This window comes from Manis pentadactyla, chromosome 11 (assembly GCF_030020395.1).
Source record: "Manis pentadactyla isolate mManPen7 chromosome 11, mManPen7.hap1, whole genome shotgun sequence".
Taxonomy (NCBI): domain Eukaryota; kingdom Metazoa; phylum Chordata; class Mammalia; order Pholidota; family Manidae; genus Manis; species Manis pentadactyla.
In genome coordinates this window covers 31,232,091-31,258,353 of record NC_080029.1, presented here as the reverse complement: position 1 = coordinate 31,258,353, position 26,263 = coordinate 31,232,091, and the positions used below count along the sequence as shown (strand labels likewise).

The 26,263-nt window shown below is 37.0% G+C and overlaps 1 protein-coding gene across 1 annotated transcript in view; it reads right to left on the bottom strand.

Annotated features, from left to right (window-relative positions):
• SYNJ2BP (synaptojanin 2 binding protein) overlaps positions 1-26,263 on the bottom strand; it is a 39,880-nt gene that overhangs the window by 9,795 nt on the left and 3,822 nt on the right. The window contains exon 2 of the mRNA XM_036913338.2: positions 4,317-4,453. Within this exon, the coding sequence (XP_036769233.1) occupies positions 4,317-4,453 (137 nt within the window). The remainder of the gene's footprint in view (positions 1-4,316; positions 4,454-26,263) is intronic.

Below are 26,263 nucleotides of genomic sequence, written 5' to 3'. Positions count from 1 at the left end.
TTTCTAATAAGCTCCTCCCAGGCGGTGGCCAGATAGTCTTTGGACTTTTTAGTACCAAGAGCTACTCACCTGAGAAACACTGTTAAATTTGCTATTTCAACTTCTTTAACTCATGGCATAGTAAGTTTTACTGAACCTAAATTATGGCAAATGTGCAACATGCTAGAAAGTTTTGCTGTCTGTTCAGAGAACTGGGATGGTGGTGTTCTAGTTAACTAAAGGGAAAAACATATAATTTTTTGCTTTAACTGCATTAAAATTAGTTTTCTTTGATGATTAATAAACTTGAATTACCTCAGGATACTCTAACATCTTAGGACAAAGTTAGAATTACAGGAGCTCTAACTACACAATAATATAAATGTAGATGTATAAGATGTAGAGAAAAAAACAGGCTCAATTTAATAAGTGTTGACCTCATTATACTCCAGATATTTGAATTTTGTAATTCATCAAGATCCTGAAGTGATTTTTGGGGTGGGAGGATTGGTCCTCTTTTTTTTCATCAAAGTTGAAGGAAGAAAAACAAAATCGGTTATTGTCTTGCCTGAGGGTTGCAGTCCCAAGCAAGTTCCCTATGGATTCAGTGAGACCAGAAATGACAAAAGAACATTCTTGAGATAAAAGAGTTTATACCCAGCTTTATTGTCATGGCGATAGACTGAGCACTAGAATCACATCTGCATCCAGCAGTCTACAGGTCCCTAGTCCACCTCCATCTTTGGGCAGAGCTCTTTATACAGTGACTCAGTCAATAATAGCTCATTGCCAACAGGTTTGGAAGCACTAGCCTAGCAGGAAGCCAATTACATCATCAAGTAGTTTAGGGTCAGGCGGGGATCCTGGCCACAAGAACTTCTATTTTCCCCACAGTTAACTAGTTCCAATTAATCAGGCCCAACCAACAAGTCAGTTATGCCCTAATTCACTCACAGAGCAACTGACTTCCTAGATGCTTACTCTGTGACAGCTATAAGCCTATGTGCTGGGGATACAAAAATGATGAGATGAGAAAACAAAGAGTCTTCCCTTAGAGGTATTTCATCTAAAGGATTCTGTATATTTTGATGTCTCTGCAGCTGATTGGATGAGGGTTTCTAGTGGATCTTTCCCATTGATTTCTAAACTAAGGGCAGAGACAAATCTTCCATTTTCTCTTAATTTTCTGTAGTACCTAGCACAGTACTCTGCAAGCACATGAAATACAATATCTGATAAATATTGATGACTACTCAACTCTTCCATTCACCAAATCAAGAATTGTATTTAAGAGACTATAAAATGCAGCTATGGTCCAATCTGTGCCATTTGGCTATATAAGGGGTTTGATCAAAATGGAACATTCATCTATGCAGTATAATAATTAGCTACATCACCCTGAGCTTCACAAAAATGGAAAGTTCACTGAGGATTGGCTATTCTTGACTACCCATCTCCCTTCATTTAGGCAGACACACAGTGGAAATGAGAAACCTAGTTTGCTTTTTATTTCCACAAAAGTAAAATATCCCCAGGTTCCCTGGTAACCTATACAAATATTAAATCATTCTTACCATCACACACACAGTATGAACTCTGAGTGAGAAATCGCCAGTCCTCTCCTGAACTTCAGGTCTGTTCTTCTATTATTATTTTATCTTGGTAATATATTTTTGTTTCATGGCTGTCAGATGCAATAAGGCCTTAAAATCATTTACATTTACTACAGAAAAATTTTTTCCCTTAAAAAATTTTTAAACCTTCCACAGTGATCACAAAAATTTAAATTTCACTTTTAATGAGAAGGGGGTAACTGCATGATATTTAATTTTAGAACTTGAAATTAAAACAGAATATGTGCATTATTTAGGAAGAAATGGAAAGATTAAATTAATAGTCAATAATAACTCACAGGAAATCTAGATCACTCGATGATACTTCTATTTGTTAACCAAAATGGGTATGTGCTAAGGAAGGGCCAGATTTCTTAATTTGGTTATATAGCAAAAGTTCAAAAACAAAGAGTTGGGCATATTTTACAACATGGAAAAATAACTCATGTGAGGAGGACAGGAAAGCCCAAAAAGAACATATGGGAACATAGGCTAATAAATAATTTAGCACCATTTTACAGAGACTCCAAATCCAACTAATAAATGAGTACTTAAGTACATCAAGGGGATAAACTGAGCTAAAGAATAGATGTGACTGTTTAATGTTAATGCCTAACAAGTTTACTTAAGGATAGGGAAGGAACAGGACGGTGAGTGAGGCAGCTACGGCGGTACTTCTGGGGGAATGGCATCTAGAAATAATTCTGGAGCAAACTCTTGAAAGGGAAACTGGAGTCAAAGATGTAGCTCCAGAAAGAATGGAGAGGTTATGCCGGCCTTTTCCTCTTGAATATGCTCCATTTTTTTCCTCTTCCTCTGTCTTCATTTCTCTCCACATCTGATATTTTTGCCATTTCTTCGCCTGACATGTCCCCCTCTCTTCTTCCACATGTCTTTTCTTTAATTGCCAGAACATAAACTTGAATCATTCTTTGTAATATGTCTTACATGTATTTTATATAGATCCTTGTAGTATTTCTTGTATTTTGATGAAGTAAAATCCTCTTTGCTATAAATTTTAAAGCCAAGTGAGCTGAGAATTCTACATATTTACTTTTCTCTTCATTGACATTTATCTTCCACCATACTCTGTTAAAAAATTTGAGTGGACTTCCAATAATTCTTTTGTCTGTAAGGCAATGGCCCACATAAGAAAGGTTCCTCATGTCAGCTTATGTCTAATAAATTCTCTCACATTGAGGTTTATGTCCTTTCCCCCTAATTCTACCCCTTTATAGAAAGGTTAATTTCAGTTTTGATATAAAACCATACATAAAATCTGTTAATTCACCATGCAACTTTCTGATTAGGATAACAAATCTTAGCTCCTCATTTACCTTTTAGTAGGCAGTATATAATATACTGGCTAAAAGTAGAGGATCCAAATTCAGATAGACCAAAGTTTTGGTCCTCTGCCACTTAACAGTCTGTGACCTTGGGCAAGCTGCTTGACCTCACCAAGCCTCAGCTTCCTCAACTGCAAAACAGGCATAATAATTGTACCCACCTCATAGGATTACTACATTATTAAATGGTTTAAAGTTCTCAGTATATTTCTTGGCATATAGTGCTCAGAAACTTCTAACCATTCTCATTTTTTAATACTCTAACTTTAATCAAAGCTTTTTGAATAATAAAGCTCTCTTTTTAACCCCTATACTTTTCAAGTCTCTCTTCACACATGGTGCCCAGGCCCCAGTATTCTGGAGAGAATGCAGTATGCACCAAAATATTAAATTACATAGTTTCTAACTACATGGTATACCTTCATTTTAACAACTCAGTCTCAAGTTTTCCTTAATGTACCACTCAAGTTAATTTCATGGTTTTAGAATGTCTTTGTCCTAAGGGCTACAGGAAATAATCTGCTTCTAATCTTCTCAGAATCTTTTTGAAATAAAGGATAGATCATCACTGTCTCTATCTGACAGATTAAAAAATAGGACCCAGGAGAAGCTTAACAGCCCAAAGAGAGGGACAATAGGAGGAAGTACTAAAATGAGATATTGCCATCCATGACACTATATTTATATTCTTGATCTTTCTAGGTTTGCCTCAATTTCCTAATTTGTTCATGTGTTAAATATATATATATTGGGCACTGTGCTAAGATGTAAAAGGTTAATAAAAAGATCTGGTCCCTGCCCTTGAGGAACTTCCAGAAAATAAAATTAAAATTAAATAAACTTAATAGTTACCATGTAGTGAGTATTTTATTAGAAACACTAGCAGAGTGAAATGGGAGCAAAAGCGGCCAGATATCCAAATCAGACTGCACCCCAATTTTACATCTTAATAATGGGTGAAAAAGGGCTCTGAGTCTGAAAAGGTTACTTAATTCTTACCTCCCTTTTTTGTTTCTTTTGGAGTAAAGGAAGACACACATTAGTGTAGTAATCAGCAAAAGGGAAATGATAAAGTATAATGGAAGAACAAAAAAATTTCCACCATCTTAGTCCCTCATCCCTCCCTATTTCATGTTTTTTTGAACTTGGGTAAGTAACTTCACATTCTGGATTAAATATGCCTTATCCGTCAAGTGAGGTAATATCCCATGTTCTATGGGAAAGATGGCTGATCAAGGTCTCTCCCATTGAATACTACAATCTGGATATTTCCAGATCCAAAAAACGCAGGCAGGAATCTTCCCAAGGAAGGGGTAAAGGGTAGGAACTAGGGCCTAGGGAGCAAGGGACAGTGAAGGAGGCCGAAGCCAGTTCTCACCGAGAGGATCTTATCACCCTCCTGGAGCCGCCCATCCAGGGCCGCAGCCCCATTCTCTTTGATGCTGCTGACGTAGATGCCACTGTCATTGGAGACATACTGCTGATCTGTCCCACCGACGATGTTGAAGCCCAGCCCTGAGAAAATCATGGAGTTGTTGTGAAGGAGATAGGGGTGAAGAAGAAAGAAAGGGATTAGAGCAGAATGGGAGAGAGAGGAAGGGCCTAGTAAATAGGGAGGCAAGGCTGGTGAGTCAGAATGTGATGCAGCTGGAAGAGTCATGGGCAAGGTCAGGGAGCAGTACTAGCCGACCAGGTCAAGCATACCCAGAGTTGCCAACTCAGACAAAGCAGGACTAAAAATACAAACACAGGGATCAACATAGTTTGTAGAATATAAAAATAAATATGTATACTGAACTCAGTGAAAGAATAATGGTGATTTTTGTAAGATGTACTTCTGTTCACATTTGATTTTGATTCTGCTGGAGGCATTCAGAGGACCCAATTCTTGACTTTCCAATTATTAATATAACAGGGTTAGCTGTATTCACGAGAAGAAATTATGCTTTTAGTTAATTAGTAAATGAACTGTTCCTAATTTAGTGGGAGAGAGATTCCTAACTAAACATTCCCCTCCATACTTCTCCCAACCTTCAGGAGAGTTGGTGTATGGTGGTGTTTTGGAAGAAATAGTCTTGGGAATTTCAATTTTGAGTTGAGGGAGCTGTAGTATTGGTGTTGACATGAAATCTGGTAACTAGCAAGGTAACTGATGGTTATGATGATTAAATCCCCAAACTTACTCTTATTTCCTTTTCTACCTCAAGTGCAAACAACCACATACATTCAAGTCACTGTTGAAAACTGACTCCCCACTGATTAGCAATCCCCCCTTTCCCTCTCCCACTAACCCCTGGCAACCACCATTCTATTCTTCCCTTATATGAGTGACTATTTTAAATGGCTATAAAATTTCGGTTATGCAAGAGTAATAAGTCCCAGAGATCTAATGTACAACATTGTGCCTATGGATAATAAAGTGTTACTGTACACTTAAAAGTCTGTTAAGAGAGTAGATGTCATTTAAGCATTCTTGCCACAATAGAATTAAATTAAAATGTATTTTTAAAAATTTTTTTATTGTAGTTGACATACAATATTATATTGGTTTCAAGTATATACACAACATAGTGATTTCAACAGTTAGAGAATTAAATTTTAAAAAGACAGAAAACTGACTACCAAAGTACTATTTCCATGGACCAACCACTAAGTTGGGGGATTTCACTTTACAAAAACCATTGTTATAAAGGGATTTTACCTGTACATTAAAGAGAAAAAAAAAAGAATTTCTCCAGGGTTTTCTTATTGTCACGTACTGTACATTTCAGAGTGACAATACAAAGAAAGGAGATAGTTTGGAAACAATTAAAAAACAAAAATCTGATGGCACACTTGGAAGGAATAGCCAAAATCACTAGCCTACTACTGATTTCAGTAGAAAAGAGATATTTAAAGAGACATATGTGGATTTTTTAAACAGTTTCCCCAGTTAGTGGGATACAAGCTTACACGTGAAGCTCAGAGTATTAAAATAAGCACTAGCAAATCAATCTGTGATTCAAGGAAACTTCTGCCCAAAGAGAGCAGCAGCAGGAAGCATCTAATTTAAACAGCATACCTTGTGTACAGAGTATCTACAGCTAGAGCATGAAAAGAAGGATTAAGGATACATGTCAGAAAGTTAATTCTAGAAGATGACTACTTCAACTTCCATGAGAGGTAGAGTATGAAAACTTAAGTTATTAAATGGTTCCTCTAGAACACTCTCAATTTGTGTCATGGTGGATGGGAGGTATTGGACAGGGGATGGTAAGTAGTTATTTGAGGTAAGATGGAAAGGAAAACAGAGCCTGATTATGGAAGGTTCCGAAATGACTTCAAAACTGTGACAGGTTTGAGGAAGATGGCTGAGACCAACGAGCCTCTTTCAACAAGAGAAGAAACTATTTGGAGAGAATCTTTCAATGAAATCCAACATCCTTGCCAAACACTACAGCTGCCTCTGGGGACCTTAGGAACAGGAAGCATGTATTAAGCAGCTGATGCAATATAGTAGTTAGAAAGAGAAGGAACTTCGCTATTGGTTACTTAAAGCTACAGAACAGTGTCCAAAAAAGGAAGGTGGAAGAAATCTTACTGAAGATCTATAATCCAGTAAATGCAGTCTACTCCCCCACAAGAAATCCCATTATAAAGGCATGTCTATAACCTATTGCTACTTCAGTTACAAATGAACCCCACCACTTATAAGAACACTTGGACTGACATGAAGTCCCTTTTTTCAGCCAGAACATTTACAGAGCTGACCATATCTATAATTCAAAGCATTGCTGCAATAAACAAGAGTCACCAAACACTGAGCAGCAGTATTACCAACTCAAACCTGGGTCCTATGGATACCTACATAATCCTCAGTTGTTTTGTTCATTAAAAATTATTGATCTTACTATGTGTCAGGCATTGTGTTATATTCTGCGGAAGACATAAAGCTAAACTGGACAGTCCCTGCTTTAGCCCAAAACAGAAATTTATCCCTTTTTCCTGTTCTTTTTAGATTTTGCAGAAACAAATTAAAGTCTGAAGACCTGAACACAAACTTAACTCCCTAACTTATCAGATATGTAGACTAAAGTAAGTCAGTGTACCTCTGATCCTTAGCTTCCTTTTCTGTAACATAAGACTTACAAATTCTGCCCTCTCTACCTCAAAAGGTAATTGTTATGGGTCAATAACATAAAATCTGAAAAAATCCTTTATAAATTACCTGTGATTGCTATACTGAATAGTTGCACTAAGAGTAGCTGTCAATCAACTAGCAGCGTCAGCTACACCTCCGAACTAGATAGTTTGATGGAGAAATGATGAATAAATACACAGTACAAATGTGAAAAATCCTGAAATACAGGAAGACAGATTAAAAAGTCCATCCATCTATTAATGAGAAAAGACTGGACCGGAACTCAAACTTACTGAAATTAAGTATGTCTTAATTCCCTCTCATGAATAGTTTCTAACAAGAATGGTATTTAAAACATGCAACAATCAGTCCAGCACATGCACCAACCAATTGCAATAACCAGAAGGGAAAGAGCTATCCCAGTATACATCTGCTGATTATCAGCTATGTCTGTAAAATTTTCTGTAATACGGTGGACCACGTATCCTGGTTTGTCTGAGAGTCTTGACATACACCTCTTGTCCCTGTGTAATTAAAACAGTCCCCCTCGACGTCAAAAGCATCTTAGTTTGGACCAATGTGATCATCCAATCAATAAAGGGTAGAGTAAAAGTATGTTATTTGAAGCATATTTTGTGGAACTAGCAATAATTTGGGTGTCCATCCTCCAGGAAATAGGTAAGTAAAATATAGTTAAAAGTTATAAGCACTCAGTAATCATATATAAAGTAACAGTTTTAAAGTTGGTATTAATAGCACAATATCTTCTTATATATTAAAAACCCATGTACACAAAATAATGTTACCTATTTTTAAAATGTATGCATATTTAAGTACATGTGAAGACACATTGGAGTGGGTACTTATGGGGGAAGGATACAGGATGAGGTTTAGGATGAAGGGTAAAAATAAAACAGACAGGGATCTTGCATGTACTGATGATAACAATGTGTTATGAAGCTATAGGATGTAATTCAGTTCTTGGTATCTATGATGGAAAAGTTGTTGAGGGGAGAGGCAGAAGGAAAAAAAATAGGACTCAATAGACATTTTTATAAAGTGGGTGAATGAAGAAGTACTGCTTAGTGAACTCTGGTTATAATGTGACAATAAATTTTTTAAATGTGGCAAGATTAAAATGGGTTGCTTGGTCTCTAATTTAGAAGAGAAGTCTAGATGCAAAAAAAAGTAAAGATGGCATAAGAATGACACCACCATAGGACTGGGAAAGAAAGAAAGTGTGCCTAGTATAAAAGCCTTGGAAAGTTAAACAAGAAATGCTTTCTTGTGAATTTACCATTTCCAGGTCTGACCCATGAGCTTATTTATTAATAAGAGCAGCAATCCCAGCACCAACAACTAACACTAGTGAGTACTTAATATATGTACCAGGTAGTAGCTATGCACTTTATATACATTATCTCATTTAATGTACTCTATGGACACCCAAGTAACTATTACTCACATTTTACAGAGGAATTTAAAAGACGATGCTTAAAGAGATTAAGTAACTTTACAAAAGGTCACACAGTCAAAATACTAAATTAGCATGTTTGGTTCTAATGTGTGAATTTTAAACTGTTTTGTTATACTGTGTCTTCCTAGAAAATATGAACTATTGCTTTAGAAAAAAAGTCTGCTAAACACTGCTGACTATCTTGAGAGTCAACTTGTCTTTGGGCTGGCTCTGAATAAAGCAATGTTGGTAGAAGGGTTGTAGGACAATCCCAAGGGCAACATATTCTAGAGGTAGAGATGGTCATTCTGGAGCTATGTTACCTTAGTCAGGGTCCCTACTGCTTACTTTCAGGCCTGAGAAGGAAAACCTTTCATTTCACTTATATTCTCTAAAATCTAGAAGATCAGATTGTATAAAGACACTAATTCTACAGGATCAGGCCCCACCTTTAAAGCTTCACTTAACCCTAATTACTTCCATAAATGTCCTATCTCCAAATAGTCACATTAGGGGTTAGAATTACATCATACAAATATTGGGGGGTGGGAACACAAACATTCAGTCTGTAATAAGATATAAAAAAAATCCCTGAATATTTATAAAATAACCCATAAGTTAAAGATGAAATTATAAGGGAAAATAGAAAATATTTTAGTTGAATGACAATGAAATCACAATATTAAAAATTAAAAATTGTGGGAGGCAGCTAAAGCAATGTTTAGAGGGAAATTTGTAACTTTAAATTCTCACAATAGAAAATAACTAAGACGGTTCTTTGAAAGGGTTAATAAAATTAATGAATTGCTAGCAAGACTAATCTGGGAAAATGGAATTTAGAAATTACCAACATCAAGAATACAAAATAGGTTATCACTATATATCCTAACAACATTTAAAAAATAAGGGAATATTATGAATAATTATGGTAATTTTAGATATAATGGAAGTCCTTTAAAAAAATCACAAGTTAACAAAACTGACTAAAAAAGAAATAGAATATCAGAATAGAACCATATCTATTAAAAAATATCTCCAAGTGTATTAAAGATACAAATTCATAATCAAAAACGTTCCCACAGAGACAGCTGTAGGCCTAGAGTGTTCACTGGCATATTGGAGCAAACATTTAACAAAGAAATAATCCCAATCTTACGTAACAAATTCCATAATACAATTCAGTAATTCCACAAAATGTTTCTCAACCCATTTTATGAGGACAAGATAACCTGACACCAAAATATGAAAAATAAATTACAACAAAACTACTGAAAAATATTTCTAATTACATATAGAATCAAAAATTATCAAGAAACAGCATATTGAATCCAACAATGTATAAAAAGGATGAACGCAGGGTTTATTTAAGGAATGTAAATTTGTTTTAACACTGGCCAATCTAATGAACAAATTCAGCAATTTATAAAATAAGGGAAAAATATTATCTTAGTATATGCAAAAAAAAGCATGTGGTAAAGTTGAACATCTTTCCATAAAATAAAAATTCTCAGTAAAATAAGAACATAAGGGAACTTCATCAGTCTGATTAAAAGCATCTGCAAACAGCTACCATTTCTAAAAGTAGGCATGAGGAAAGGATGTCTACTCTCTCCACTAATATTCAGCATTGTCCTAGACATCTTAGTGCCATTAGAAAAATAAATAAAAGACAAAGATTAGAAAGAAACAAAAGTTTTCACAGATAACCTGATGATAATGTGAACGAATCTAAAAATAAAAAATGTGCAAACTACTAAAGTCAGTAGCTGAATTTATCAAAGTTGCAGGGTAGTCAATATATAACAATCAATTGGAAAGTGAAATTTTGCAATCATACCATTTATGTAAGTAAATTTTAAAAAATTTAAAACACTATTTAAATAAACATAAATACTTAAGGATAAACTTCCTGAACAATGCTGAAGATCTCTGTACTAAAAACTATAAAACATTACTGAGAGAAATTAATTAAAAACTAAATAAAGATGTATCATGTTCACGGACTGGAAGCCTTAGTATTTTTAAGGTAGCAATTCTCTCTAAATTGACATGGATAGTTTCAATGTAACCCCAATCAAAATCCCAGCATATGTTTTTGTAGAAATTGACAAGATGGTTCTAAAATTTACATGAAAATTTATATTGTTAAAGTTCTATTCTAGAATAGTCTAACATTTTTGAAAAAGAAAAAAATTGTAAGACATTATTTTATTTCAAGGTTTACTACAAAATTACATTTATCAACTTACTGAGGTATTTGTATAGAGAAAGACAAGTCAATGGAACTAACAGAGATCAATATGAGGCCCACATATTAAATGGTCAAGTGGTTTTTTTTATAGACAATAATGGATTTCAATGGGGAAAGGATAATATTTTCAATAAATAGTGTTGGGAGAACTGGATATCTATATAAGATAGAAATTTAAAAAATGAACTTCAATGCCTAACTCAAAACACAAAATAATTCAAAGTGGATCACAGAACTAAATTAAAAAGGTAATCTATAAAATTTCTATTAGAAAACAAAGAAGAAAATCTTTACCTTGGGGTAGTTAAGATTTCTTGGATATGACACATACAGCACCAACCATAAAAGAAAAAAACTGATAAACTGATCTTCATAAAACTTATTTAGTCTTCTACTCTTCAAAACACATGCCCTATCCTTAAAAAAGGACAGGCAAGCCAGACCAGAAAATATTTGCAACACATATACATGAAAAAGGACCTGTGTCCACAATATATAAAGAACTTTTACAATCCAATAAGAAGAAAACAAACCAAATAAAAGTGAGCAAACAACTTAGACACTTCAGAAAAAATATGAATGGCCAATAAACATAAAAATATGCTCCTCATCTTTAGTTATCAGGGGAAATGCAAACAAAAACCACAGTTCCACTCCACAGCCCCTAGAATGGCTGAAATAAAAAGAATGACATCATCAAATGTTGACAAGAATGTGAAACAACTGGAACTGTCATATATTGCTGGTAGAAGTGTAAAATGGCACAAATACTTTGGAAAACACTTTGGCAGTTGTTTTAAAGCTAAACATACACATATTGTAAAAATAGCAAACCCAGAATATATTTGTAAATGACATATCCGACAAGGGGTTAACATCCAAAATATATGAAGAACTTACATGCCTCAACACCCAAAAAGCAAATAACCCGATTAACAAATGGGCATAGGATATGAACAGACAGTTCTCCAAAGAAGAAATTCAGATGGCCAACAGACACATGAAAAAATGCTCCACATCACTAATCATCAGGGAAATGCAAATTAAAACCACAATGAGATATCACCTCACACCTATAAGGATGGCCAGCATCAAAAAACTAAGAACAACAAATGCTGGCAAGGATGCGGAGAAAGGGGAACCCTCCTACTCTGCTGGTGGGAATGTTAGCTAGTTCAACCATTGTGCAAAGCAATATGGAGGTTCCTCAAAAAACTAAAAATAGAAATCCCATTTGATCTGGGAATCCCACTCCTTGGAATTTACCCAAAGAATACAACTTCTCAGATTCAAAAAGACATATGCACCCCTATGTTTATCACAGCACTTTTTACAGTAGCCAAGATATGGAAGCAACCTAAGTGTCCATCAGTAGATGAATGGATAAAGAAGATGTGGTACATATACACAATGGAATACTATTCAGCCATAAGAAAGAAACAAATCCTACCATTTGCAACAACATGGATGGAGCTGGAGGGCATTATGCTCAGTGAAATAAGCCAGGTGGAGAAAGACAAATGCCAAATGATTTCCCTCATTTGTGGAGTATAACAATGAATCAAAACTGAAGGAACAAAATGGCAGCAGACTCAGAGACTCCAAGAATGAACTAGTGGTTACCAAAGGGGAGGGGTGTGTGAGGGTGGGTGGGGAGGGAGGGAGAAGGGGACTGAGGGGTATTATGTTTAGTACACATGGTGTGGGGGATCACAGGGAGAATAGTGTTGTCCAGAGAAGGCAGATGGTGAATCTGCGGCATCTTGCTGCACTGATGGACAGTGACTGCATTGGGGTATGGGTGGGACTTGATGATATGGCTAAATGTAGTAACCACATTGTTTTTTCACATGAAACCTTCATAAGAGTGTATATCAATCATACATTAATAAAAAATTTTAAAAAAATAGCAAACCCACTCCTAGTTACTAGGTATTTAACCAAGATACATTAAAACATATGTACAGGAAGAGTTTTATATGAATATTCATGGTAGCTCTATAAAATCGTCAAAACTTAGAAATAAAGCAAAATGACAATGAGTAGATGAATGGATAATCATGTTGTGGTGTAGTCATACAATGAAATACTACTCAGCAATGAAAAAGAAAAGCATAGATGGGTGAAAGAAGCCTATATCCATTCTATGACTCCACTTCTATGACTTCTATAACAGGCAAAAGGAATCTACAGTGACATAAATCAGATCAGTGGCTGCCTGGAGCATGGGGTGAAAGAGCTGTCTACAGGGATACACAGAATTTGCTGAAGTGATGAGTCATTATTATATGTGTATATTTTTGTCAAACTTCTTAGGACTTTACACTTAGACCATTCTTTATTAAATGGCAATCATACTGTAATAAAGTTGATTTTAGGAGGAGGGGCGGAAGATGGCGGCGTGAGTAGAGCAGCGGAAATCTCCTCCCAAAACAACATATATCTATGAAAATATAACAAAGACAACCCTTCCTAGAATAAAGACCAGAGGACACAGGACAATATCCAGACCACATCCGCACCTGAGAGAACCCAGCACCTCGCGAAGGGGGTAAGATACAAGCCTCGGCCCGGCGGGAGCCGAGCGCCCCTCCCCCCAGCTCCCGGCGGGAGAAGAATAGGCAGAGCGGGAGGGAGACGGAGCCCAGGACTGCCGAACACCCAGCCCCAGCCATCCGGGCCAGAGCGCAGACACAGTGCGTGCACGGGGGGCCCTGGATACTAGGAAAACAGGGCAGCAAGAACAGTGAGCAGGCACCGGAGGCCGGGTGTCGGAGGACATAAGAAAAGCGCACGACCATTTTTTTTTTTCTGCTTTTTTGCTGTTTTGTTTTGGCGAGCACGTTTTGGAAGTCTTAAAGGGATAGGGACCCCAATACTAGGGAAACAGGGCAGCAAGACCGGTGAGCAGAGGCCTGAGGCTGGCACCGGAGAATAAAGAAAAAGGAGCGACCACCTTTTTTTTTTAATTAAAAAAAAATTTTTTTTTTTTTGGTGGTCATTGTTTTGTTTTGGCAGGTGCTTTTTGGAAGTCTTAAAGGTGCAGGGCGGGACACTTAATCCAGAGGTAGGGAATCCGGGATCTCTGGGCACCCTAACCCCTGGGCTGCAGGGAGCAGGGAGGCCTCTTACGGAGATAAATAGCCTCCCAGCAGCTCCTGCTCCAACGCGACTCCATTTTGGAGTAGCTGCCCGAGCCAGGCCACGCCCACAGCAACAGCGGAGATTAACTCCATAGCAGCCGGGCAGGAAGCAGAAACCCTATCTGCGCAGCTGCCCAGCACAAGCCGCTAGAGGTCGCTGTTCTCCCAGGAGAGGAGGGCCACAAACCAACAAGAAGGGAAGTTCTTCCAGCCGTCACTCGTCCCATCTCTGCAAACTATTCCTATCACCATGAAAAGGCAAAGCTACAGGCAGACAAAGATCACAGAGACAACACCAGAGAAGGAGACAGACCTAACCAGTCTTCCTGAAAAAGAATTCAAAATAAGAATCATAAACATGCTGACAGAGATGCAGAGAAATATGCAAGAGAAATGGGATGAAGTCCGGAGGGAGATCACAGATGCCAGAAAGGAGATCGCAGAAATGAAACAAACTCTGGAAGGGTTTATAAGCAGAATGGATAGGATGCAAGAGGCCATTGATGGAATTGAAATCAGAGAACAGGAACGCATAGAAGCTGACATAGAGAGAGACAAAAGGATCGCCAGGAATGAAACAATATTAAGAGAACTGTGTGACCAATCCAAAAGGAACAAAATCCGTATTATAGGGGTCCCAGAAGAAGAAGAGAGTGGAAAAGAGATGGAAAGTATCTTAGAAGAAATAATTGCTGAAAACTTCCCCAAACTGGGGGAGGAAATAATCGAACAGACCACGGAAATACACAGAACCCCCAACAGAAAGGATCCAAGAAGGACAACACCAAGACACATAATAATTAAAATGGCAAAGATCAAGGACAAGGAAAGAGTGTTAAAGGCAGCTAGAGAGAAAAAGGTCACCTATAAAGGGAAACCCATCAGGCTAACATCAGATTTCTCAACAGAAACCCTACAGGCCAGAAGAGAATGGCATGATATATTTAATACAATGAAACAGAAGGGCCTTGAACCAAGGATACTGTATCCAGCACGACTATCATTCAAATATGACGGTGGGATTAAACAATTCCCAGACAAACAAAAGCTGAGGGAATTTGCTTTCCACAAACCACCTCTACAGAACATCTTACAGGGACTGCTCTAGATGGGAGCACTCCTAGAAAGAGCACAGCACAAAACACCCAACATATGAAGAATCGAGGAGGAGGAACAAGAAGGGAGAGAAGAAAAGAACCTCCAGAAAGTGTACATAACAGCTCAATAAGCGAGCTAAGTTAGGCAGTAAGATACTAAAGAGGCTAACCTTGAACCTTTGGTAACCACGAATTTAAAGCCTGCAATGGCAATAAGTACATATCTTTCAACAGTCACCCTAAATGTTAATGGATTGAATGCACCAATTAAAAGACACAGAGTAACAGAATGGATAAAAAAGCAAGACCCATCTATATGCTGTTTACAAGAAACTCACCTCAAACCCAAAGACATGTACAGACTAAAAGTCAAGGGATGGAAAAACATATTTCAAGCAAACAACAGTGAGAAGAAAGCAGGGGTTGCAGTACTAGTATCAGACAAAATAGACTTCAAAACAAAGAAAGTAACAAGAGATAAAGAAGGACACTACATAATGATAAAGGGCTCAGTCCAACAAGAGGATATAACCATTCTAAATATATATGCACCCAACACAGGAGCACCAGTATATGTGAAACAAATACTAACAGAACTAAAGGGGGATATAGACTGCAATGCATTCATTCTAGGAGACTTCAACACACCACTCACCCCAAAGGATAGATCCACCGGGCAGAAAATAAGTAAGGACACGGAAGCACTGAACAACACAGTAGAGCAGATGAACCTAATAGACATCTATAGAACTCTACATCCAAAAGCAGGGGGATATACATTCTTCTCAAGTGCACATGGAACATTCTCCAGAACAGACCACATACTAGGCCACAAAAAGAGCCTCAGAAAATTCCAAAAGATTGAAATCCTACCAACCAACTTTTCAGACCACAAAGGCATAAAACTAGAAATAAACTGTACAAAGAAAGCAAAGAGGCTCACAAACACATGGAGGCTTAACAACACGCTCCTAAATAATCAATGGATCAATGACCAAATCAAAATGGAGATCCAGCAATATATGGAAACAAATGACAACAACAACACTAAGCCCCAACTTCTGTGGGACACAGCAAAAGCAGTCTTAAGAGGAAAGTATATAGCAATCCAAGCATATTTAAAAAAGGAAGAGCAATTCCAAATGAACGGTCTAATGTCACAATTATCGAAATTGGAAAAAGAAGAACAGATGAGGCCTAAGGTCAGCAGAAGGAGGGACATAATAAAGATCAGAGAAGAAATAAATAAAATTGAGAAGAATAAAACAATAGCAAAAATCAATGAAACCAAGAGCTGGTTCTTCGAGAAAATAAACAAAATAGATAAGCCTCTAGCCAGACTTATTAAGAAGAAAAGAGAGTCAACACAAATCAACAGTATCAGAAACGAGAAAGGAAAAATCACGACGGACCCCACGGAAATGCAAAGAATTTTTGGAGAATACTATGAAAACCTATATGTTAACAAGCTGGGAAACCTAGGAGAAATGGACAACTTCCTAGAAAAATACAACCTTCCAAGACTGACCCAGGAAGAAACAGAAAATCTAAACAGACCAATTACCAGCAACGAAATTAAAGCGGTAATCAAAAAACTACCAAAGAACAAAACCCCCGGGCCAGATGGATTTACCTCGGAATTTTATCAGACATACAGGGAAGACATAATACCCATTCTCCTTAAAGTTTTCCAAAAAATAGAGGAGGAGAGGATACTCCCAAACTCATTCTATGAAGCTAACATCACCCTAATACCAAAATCAGGCAAAGACCCCACCAAAAAAGAAAACTACAGACCAATATCCCTGATGAACGTAGATGCAAAAATACTCAACAAAATATTAGCAAACCGAATTCAAAAATACATCAAAAGGACCATACACCATGACCAAGTGGATTCATCCCAGGGATGCAAGGATGGTACAACATTCGAAAGTCCATCAACATCATCCACCACATCAACAAAAAGAAAGACAAAAACCACATGATCATCTCCATAGATGCTGAAAAAGCATTTGACAAAGTTCAACATCCATTCATGTTAAAAACTCTCAGCAAAATGGGAATAGAGGGCAAGTACCTCAACATAATAAAGGCCATCTATGATAAACCCACAGCCAACATTATATTGAACAGCGAGAAGCTGAAAGCATTTCCTCTGAGATTGGGAACTAGACAAGGATGCCCACTCTCTCCACTGTTATTTAACATAGTACTGGAGGTCCTAGCCACGGCAATCAGACAAAATAAAGAAATACAAGGAATCCAGACTGGTAAAGAAGAAGTTAAACTGTCACTATTTGCAGATGACATGATACTGTACATAGAATACCCTAAAGACTCCACCCCAAAACTACTAGAACTGATATCGGAATACAGCGAAGTTGCAGGATACAAAATCAACACACAGAAATCTGTGGCTTTCCTATATACTAACAATGATCCAACAGAAAGAGAAATCAGGAAAACAACTCCATTCACAATTGCATCAAAAAAAATAAAATACCTAGGAATAAACCTAACCAAAGAAGTGAAAGACTTATACTCTGAAAACTACAAGTCACTCTTAAGAGAAATTAAAGGGGACACTAACAGATGGAAACACATCCCGTGCTCGTGGAATATTGTCAAAATGGCCATCCTGCCCAAAGCAATATACAGATTTGATGCAATCCCTATGAAACTACCAGCAACATTCTTCAATGAACTGGAACAAATAATTCAAAAATTCATATGGAAACACCAAAGACCCCGAATAGCCAAAGCAATCCTGAGAAAGAAGAATAAAGTAGGTGGGATCTCACTCCCCAACTTCAAGCTCTACTATAAAGCCATAGTAATCAAGACAATTTGGTACTGGCACAAGAGCAGAGCCACAGACCAATGGAACAGACTAGAGAATCCAGACATTAACCCAGACATATATGGTCAATTAATATTTGATAAAGGAGCCATGGACATACAATGGCGAAATGACAGTCTCTTCAACAGGTGGTGCTGGCAAAACTGGACAGCTACATGTAGGAGAATGAAACTGGACCACTGTCTAACCCCACATACAAAAGTAAACTCAAAATGGATCAAAGACCTGAATGTAAGCCATGAAACCATTAAACTCTTGGAAGAAAACATAGGCACAAACCTCTTAGACATAAACATGAGTGACCTCTTCTTGAACATATCTCCCCGGGCAAGGAAAACAACAGCAAAAATGAACAAGTGGGACTATATTAAGCTGAAAATCTTCTGTACAGCAAAAGACACCATCAATAGAACAAAAAGGATCCCTACAGTATGGGAGAATATATTTGAAAATGACACATCCGATAAAGGCTTGATGTCCAGAATATATAAAGAGCTCACATGCCTCAACAAACAAAAAACAAATAACCAAATTAAAAAATGGGCAGAGGAACTGAACAGACAGTTCTCCAAAAAAGAAATACAGATGGCCAACAGACACATGAAAAGATGCTCCACATCGCTAATTATCAGAGAAATGCAAATTAAAACTACAATGAGGTATCACCTCACACCAGTAAGGATGGCTGCCATCCAAAAGACAAACAACAACAAATGTTGGCGAGGCTGTGGAGAAAGGGGAACCCTCCTACACTGCTGGTGGGAATGTAAGTTAGTTCAACCATTGTGGAAAGCAGTATGGAGGTACATCAAAATGCTCAAAACAGACTTACCATTTGACCCAGGAATTGCACTCCTAGGAATTTACCCTAAGAATGCAGCAATCAAGTATGAGAAAGATCAGTGCACCCCTATGTTTATCGCAGCACTATTTACAATAGCCAAGAATTGGAAGCAACCTAAATGTCCATCGATAGATGAATGGATAAAGAAGATGTGATACATATACACAATGGAATACTACTCAGCCATAAGAAAAGGGCAAATCCAATCATTTGCAGCAACATGGATGGAGCTGGAGGGTATTATGCTCAGTGAAACAAGCCAAGCGGAGAAAGAGAAATACCAAATGATTTCCCTTATCTGTGGAATATAAGAACAAAGGAAAAACTGAAGGAATAAAACAGCAGCAGAATCACAGAACTCAAGAATGGACTAACAGGTACCAAAGGGAAAGGGACTGGGGAGGATGGGTGGGTAGGGAGGGATAAGGGTGGGGGAGAAGTAGGGGGGTATTAAGATTAACATGCATTGGGGGGTAGGAGAAAAGGGAGGGCTGTACAACACAGAGAAGGCAAGTAGTGATTCTACAACATTTTGCTATGCTGATGGACAGTGACTGTAAAGGCGTTTATAGGGGGGACCTGGTATAGGGGAGAGCCTAGTAAACATAATATTCGTCATGTAAGTGTAGATTAGTGATACCAAAAACAAAACAAAACAAAAAAAAAAAAAAAAAAAAAGGGCAGTTCCCGTGTGGTAACCTCCAATGAGTTCTACACAAGGGTATAAAGGGCATATAAAAGTGTAGGCAAAGGGTCTGTTTGCGTTTATACAGAAGATCAAAGCCTAATTGGGCTACCCTGAAAATGAACTAAGATATGATATGAAAGAGAACTTCCAACATCAGCACTCTCTGGAAGACTCATGCCAGAAGATGATCATCAAAAAACCCCAACAAAGATCCACGCACTGCTACAGCTGTAGATGCACTCATCCCACCGGTTCCTGGACTTGCCATGGCAATGAAGGAGATATCTAAGCTGGCCTGTGCATACAGTAAAACAACAAATTTGACTGGATCTATACTGTTGGAACTCAACCAAGAATTAGGAGAAGTGCAAACTGTAGCGCTCCAAAATCTTACAACTACAGACTATTTACTGTTAAAAGAACATAAGGGATGTGAACATTCCCCAGGAATGGGTTGTTTTAATTTGTCTGATTTCTCTCAGACTGTTCAAGTTCAGTTGGACAATATCCACCATATCATAGATAAGTTTTCACAAATACCTAAGGTGCCTAACTGGTTTTCTTGGTTTCACTGGAGATGGCTGGTAATTACAGATATGCTTTGGTTATCTAACTATACTCCTATTATGTTAATGTGTGTGCGCAATTTAAGTAGAAGGTTAAAACCTATACATGCTGGTTACTCTACAAGAAGATATGTCAAAGAAATAATCAATCTCCCCATGTTTTCTTCTGCCTGCTACTTCTATAGCTTTTCTTCTTCTTTCCTAATTACAACCCTTAAATAGAATTCATGCCTCATATCAAATTTACCGAGTATCATAATTCTTCCAAGTGGTAAAGATACCTCAAGACAAATGCTGGGCATAGAAGCTACAGGGCATAAATATGCAAAGAAATAAAAAGCTAACCATTTCAAACAATAAGGCTTCTCTCTCACTTACCAACTTTACATTTCCCTGTATGGCCCCGGAAGATGACTGGTTAGCCAGAGACAGGTAAGATTCCTCAAGGGAGGAACAACCTAAGATAGGCACAGTCGCAGGGGCGTCATCAGGTGAGAAATTGGGGATCAACAGAGGTGAGGCTTAGAACCTCACCCCCCCGTTCTGAGAGAAATCTTCTGCATACGTGGATGTTTTATTGCCCTTGTCTAGCTTGGATTAACACATAGTCTACAGGCACACACCTGATCATCTACATGTGCTCTCTTACAACACTAAGCTATGTTTTCTACCTTTATCTTGTATCTACCTAACACTTCAGCATTTTATTAAAAATAATAATAATAAAGAGAGAAATGTGGTATCCACATATAAATCAAGTATAAAAACCAAATGAGTATTCATATTTGAACTGACTGTTTATAGTTCACAATGCATGAGCAAAACCGAAAGTTTCTGTGATGACTGCCCTTGTACTGTTCACTATGTAACTTATTCATTATATAAGAATTTGTTCTCCATGTAAGAACTTGTTTGTTATGCCTCAGAAGATTGGAGACTGACGAAAATTAGGCTTGGGGTGGATTAATGATTGTGCATTGAGCATTGACTCCCCTATACAGAATTTTATTGTTGTTAACAACCATTTGATCAATAAATATGAGAGATGCCCTCACAAAAAAAAAAAAAAAAAAAAAAAAAAAAAGGACAGACTTCCAATGGTAAAATAAATAAGTAACAGGGATGTAATGTATAGCATAAGGAATATAGTTAAGATATTGTAACAGCTTGGTAGGGTGATAGCTGGAACCTAGAATTATGTATATAAATGTTTTATCACTGTGTTGTACACTTGAAACTAATGTAATGTAATACTGTGCGTCAAGTACCCTTCAATAAAAAATAATTATCTAAAAGAAAAAAAAGAAAAAAAAAAGTTGATTTTAAAATAAACTTGGTCAGTGCAAATATGCAAGCACTCTAAGCAGCTGCTAGTGACTCAGTATTAGTTAATAATAAAAGACAGTCTAGAATTACTTGAAGAACCAATTACTTGGTGACAATTAGGCAAAAATGTTGGTTATGCTATCTTAAATCTTACACAGCACCTTTCTTATGCAAATATGACAAATTAAAAAAAATTGTAAGTGTGGTCTCAAGATTAAATATTAATGTGAATGGGAGTTGAAAGTTAAAAAAAAAAAAAAAAAGGAAAATGCTGACCTAGAAGCCTTTCTAGCCACCTTTGGACACTCCCTACACTTTGCACTACACAGTAACAACAAAATTAAATAATTTCACAAAGATGATGTACAGATGCCAGATAAGCATATGAAAAAAATGCTACATGTTGCGTGTCATCAGGGAAATGCAAATTAAAACAAGAATAAGATACCACTACATACCTATTAGAATAACCAAAATCCAGAATACTGATAACATCAAATACTAGCAAGGATGTGGAGCAACAGTAACTTTCATTCATTGCTGGTGGGGATGCAAAGTGGTACAGCTACTTTCGAAGAGTCTGACAGTTTACTTACAAAACTAAACATACTTATCATATGATCCAAGGAGCTGACAATATGTGCACACAAACACGTATAGACAGACATTTTTAGCAGCTTTATTCATAACTGCCAAAACACGGAAGAAACTAAGATGTCCTTCAGTAGGTGAATGAATAAACTAGTTTGGAATGGAATATAATTCAGAGAATGGAATATTATTCAACACTAAAAAGAAATGAGCTATGAAGCCAAGAAAAGACACGGAGGAAACTTAAGTGCACATTACTAAGTTAAAGAAGCCAATCTGGAAAGGCTACACACTGTATAATTCCAACTATGACATTCTCCAACAGGGAAAACTATGACGAGAGTAGAAAGATCATTGGTTACTAGGTTTGGGGTGGGGGAGGGATGTGTAGGCAGAGCACAAGTGGTTTAGGGTAGTGAAAATACTCTGTATGATGCTCTAATGGTGATAATGTCATTATACATTTGTCCGTTCCCACAGAATTCACCAAGAGTGAATGAACCCTAGTGTACACTGTGGACTTTGGTTATTACAACTTCAATATAAGTTCCATCAACTGTAACAAATGTCCCACTCTGGTGGGTGATGTTGATAGCGTGGGAGGCTGTGCATGTGTCCAGATGGGGTGCATATGGGATGCCTCGGTACCTTCCTCTCTCTTTTACTGTGAAATTAAAACTTTCTAAATAAATAAAGTATGAATTTTAAAAAATTGGTAATTCCTACCTCCCTGCTTTTCCCCCTTCCACACAAACAGCTGTTCTGTATCTCCATGACTTTGGATGCCCTCTTCCCTTTGCCTGTAAACATACCTCACTGAAATGTACCAGTTGAATTATCTCTTTACCATATTGTAGTAATTCATTCTAAATATGAATGAAGCTGCTATAAGCATCCATATGCAGGTAATTGTCTGTTCATTTTTATATCTCCTGTGCCTAATACATACACAGACCTCAGTCAGTGTCAAGTGACTGTTAATGCTATTGGAAATAACATATAGGTCAAAGATTCCTAACATTTTTAGTTCTGGGGAAACCTAGCAAGTTAAAAAATGTCTCTGTGAACTTCTCACAGGCTTTTTCATAATCCAAGAAAAGAAGACACAAAGGAAAAGGAGAGAAATATAGAAGGGAAAGCCAAATGTCCTTAAAATTCCTATGACACAGGTTACCCTGCCTTTCCAGAATGACTCATCTCTTGACCCACTAAAGCCTATTCTCCACATAGCAACAGTAATGTCAGGCACCATTTAGCACTTTAAATGAATTACCTGAGTTATCTTTTGGTAAAATGCTTAGAACAATGCCTGGTACAGAGTAAACACTATAAAAGTATTTGTAAAACAAACAAAAACAATTCTCACAACTCTATGAGTAGATTCTATTAATATTCATTTTATATCTAAGGAAAATCAGGCATATAGAAGTGAGGTAACTTCCCCAAGGTCAGACAACTAGTACTCAGACATTGTGATTCTTAATCACTATGATTTGCTGCTCAGTGCAATTATATTAAAATTCAATTCTCTTTTGTATACATACTGTCTAGAACAGAAACTGACCCTATAGTTGTTCAATAAAGACATGTGAGTTGAAGAATGAATGAATGATTCCAATGAGTGACTCATGTGATTAAATGACTAAGTATCTTTTCACCCAAAACTATTATATTCTCTGGAGAAACTCTCTGGTCCAAGAATCAAATATGTCACCTTTTACTTGTTACCTCTCCCAAAAGACAGTAACAAATACGTATTGACAAATAAAGAGGGAAAATCTTTAACTTCAAAGAAACAGAGAGATGGTACAACAACGAAAAAATGTTATTATGCCCATGGTCAGTCCCTCCTCATCCCAGTGATCCACTTGATGGGGACAACAAAATATATGGCCTACCAAAAATGTTTCAGGCAGCACCTGCCAGGTTGTACACCAGCACCTTTTTTTTTTTTCTCTCCTAAACTTCTCTTCCAAGTATCTTGGTAGGCATTTTTATTCTCTCATGCTAGGATAAGCCCTTGGTCAAGCACTGAATGTATATGCCAGGTCTGTACTAGATCATGTCTCCATTTGCTCCCTTACTTTTGAAATGTTTCAATCCCTTCATTTCTGCCTCATATTACAATTTGTACCTCTCCATTGCCCTTTTTTTCAACCTTCTCTTATTCTACTGCTTCTTGCCCAACATATGGTAAATGGTACATTGTACTTGGCATGAATATATCATAGGTTTTTACAAGGGGAGAATGATATCTAATTTGTTTCCGAAACACCTCCTAAAGGCACTGAATATTTTCTTGAGTCTTTTGTCTGAAACGGTCCATTGAATCTGACTCTATAAGGAACAGAACTTATCTTATGAAGGTCCTCTGGTTGTTATATATTACTATATCATACATAGTAATATTACTATTATATACTATTATTATAGCTATTTGTTTATTCTATCTCTTGAGGATACTTAGCACATGATAATTATCCTCCTACTGAACTGCAAAATTCTTAAAAATATGGCTCATTTCTTATTCCTTCTTTACTCCAGTATCTATGATTCCTCATCATAGTACAGGCACATAGAAAACACTAAATGAGTATTTTTAAAAACAGCTTCTCTTTATTTATTTCTGAGTTTCATGAAACCAATAGTTTGTTCTGATTCTAAGTATAAATTTTTTCCTTAATAAGTTATCTTGCATCTATTCAAATATAGTCTACTTTGCTGCCTGGTCACATGGCTTTGCAAAATGTTTCTATAGTTGAGCATCTATCAGTTTGCCTTTCTACTTTTCCAAAGTAGTTCATAGATATTTTACTTTACAGTTATTCTTAAGGACTGTCTTGAAATAAATCTTAATAAGACAGATCCTTGACACAACCTTTGAGACTTGTACCATATACTCTTCTCACTCTGTATTTTTCCATCTATTCCATTTCCTTGTTTCTGGTATCTTAAGTCAATTTTCTATCCATTACAGTACACTGTATCTAAACTCATTCTCACATTGCATTTAGTGGAGAACCTTATTCATGAGTGTTTGAAAGCAAAACAGGCTATGTTACTGGTTCTCTTTACTTACCAACATTCTATTTTATGATATTCATCAGTTTGCCTAGTTATTCCACGAACACTTACTGACCACTTTGTGTCATTCACTAGGCAAGGCATTAGGAAAATAAGAAATGAAATATATGTCCTTTGACTCAGAAGAGCTCAGAGTGAACTGGAGGGAGGACGAGACACAAATAAGGAAGCAAATCAGAAATAAACACTAAGACAGGGGTATGCACAGTCATGTGGGAGTGTAAGAAAGGAAAAAAAACAAACTTTCTTTGCTGGTTCAGAGGCTGGGTTTTTTAAGTTACACAGATCTGTACCCAGTTCTTACCTCTACTACTTAAAGAGTTGTGTGACATAAGATTCAAAGTTCTTTCATTTGTAAAGTGGGATAACCATTTCGTCTGTTCCTTATTGGGAATAGAAGAGACAAAGTGCTTAGTAAGGCATACATAACAGGCACTTATAAATGATGCATGATATTCATAGTAAGATATCATTTAGACTGGATAAGGGAGGCTTCCTGGAGAAGGTACTTGCATTGAGTCCTTAACCAATGAACAGGAAGAGGAAGAAATCAAGATGTAAAGGTAAAGTAACCACATTAGCACTGAGAACTTTTCATACTCCAGTCTCTACCTACCTGTGCAAACTTATCTCCCTTAACTCTCCTAAATGAGCCTCTCTTCTATCCAGGCTGGTTCACTCACTGACTTCAGAATACGCTGTAGTTATTTTCTTTTCTCCATACTGCTTAGCCCATACCTGTGCCTGTTCCTAGCAATACCTAACCTGTATGTAAGACCAACATAAATTCCACTTTCTTGTAATTGATCAGTGTGACCCTCATCAATGGCTCCATTCTCTGAATTTTTCCAGATTAACAGACTCCCCTCCATACTTCTTTTGCTCTGCATACATGCTCATCATGGTCCTTAACTATTTGCACCTTTGCATTGAGACTTAACTTTACATATGAATGTCATGCCCTCTTGGAAGATAAATTCCATGATGGCTAGACTTCATGTAATCAAGAGAAAACAGAGGAAGAATATAGTATGTTAGTCTCAGATCTATTTGGTGCATGAAGGAATAGATCAGAAAACTGTTAGCAATAGTCTCAAAGTTGAATGCAAAGCACATGATGGGTCTGCAAAGGCTTAAATACTTGGATTTAATAGGGTTTCTTGTTTTTAGGTTCTCACCTTGATATGCCTGAAGCTCTATCAACAGCAAACTATAAAAACTTTCCACTGTGGATTGTGTTATTTAAGATGTCTCATTTAAGATTGTGTCATTTAAGATGTCTCAAATCCTTCTGGG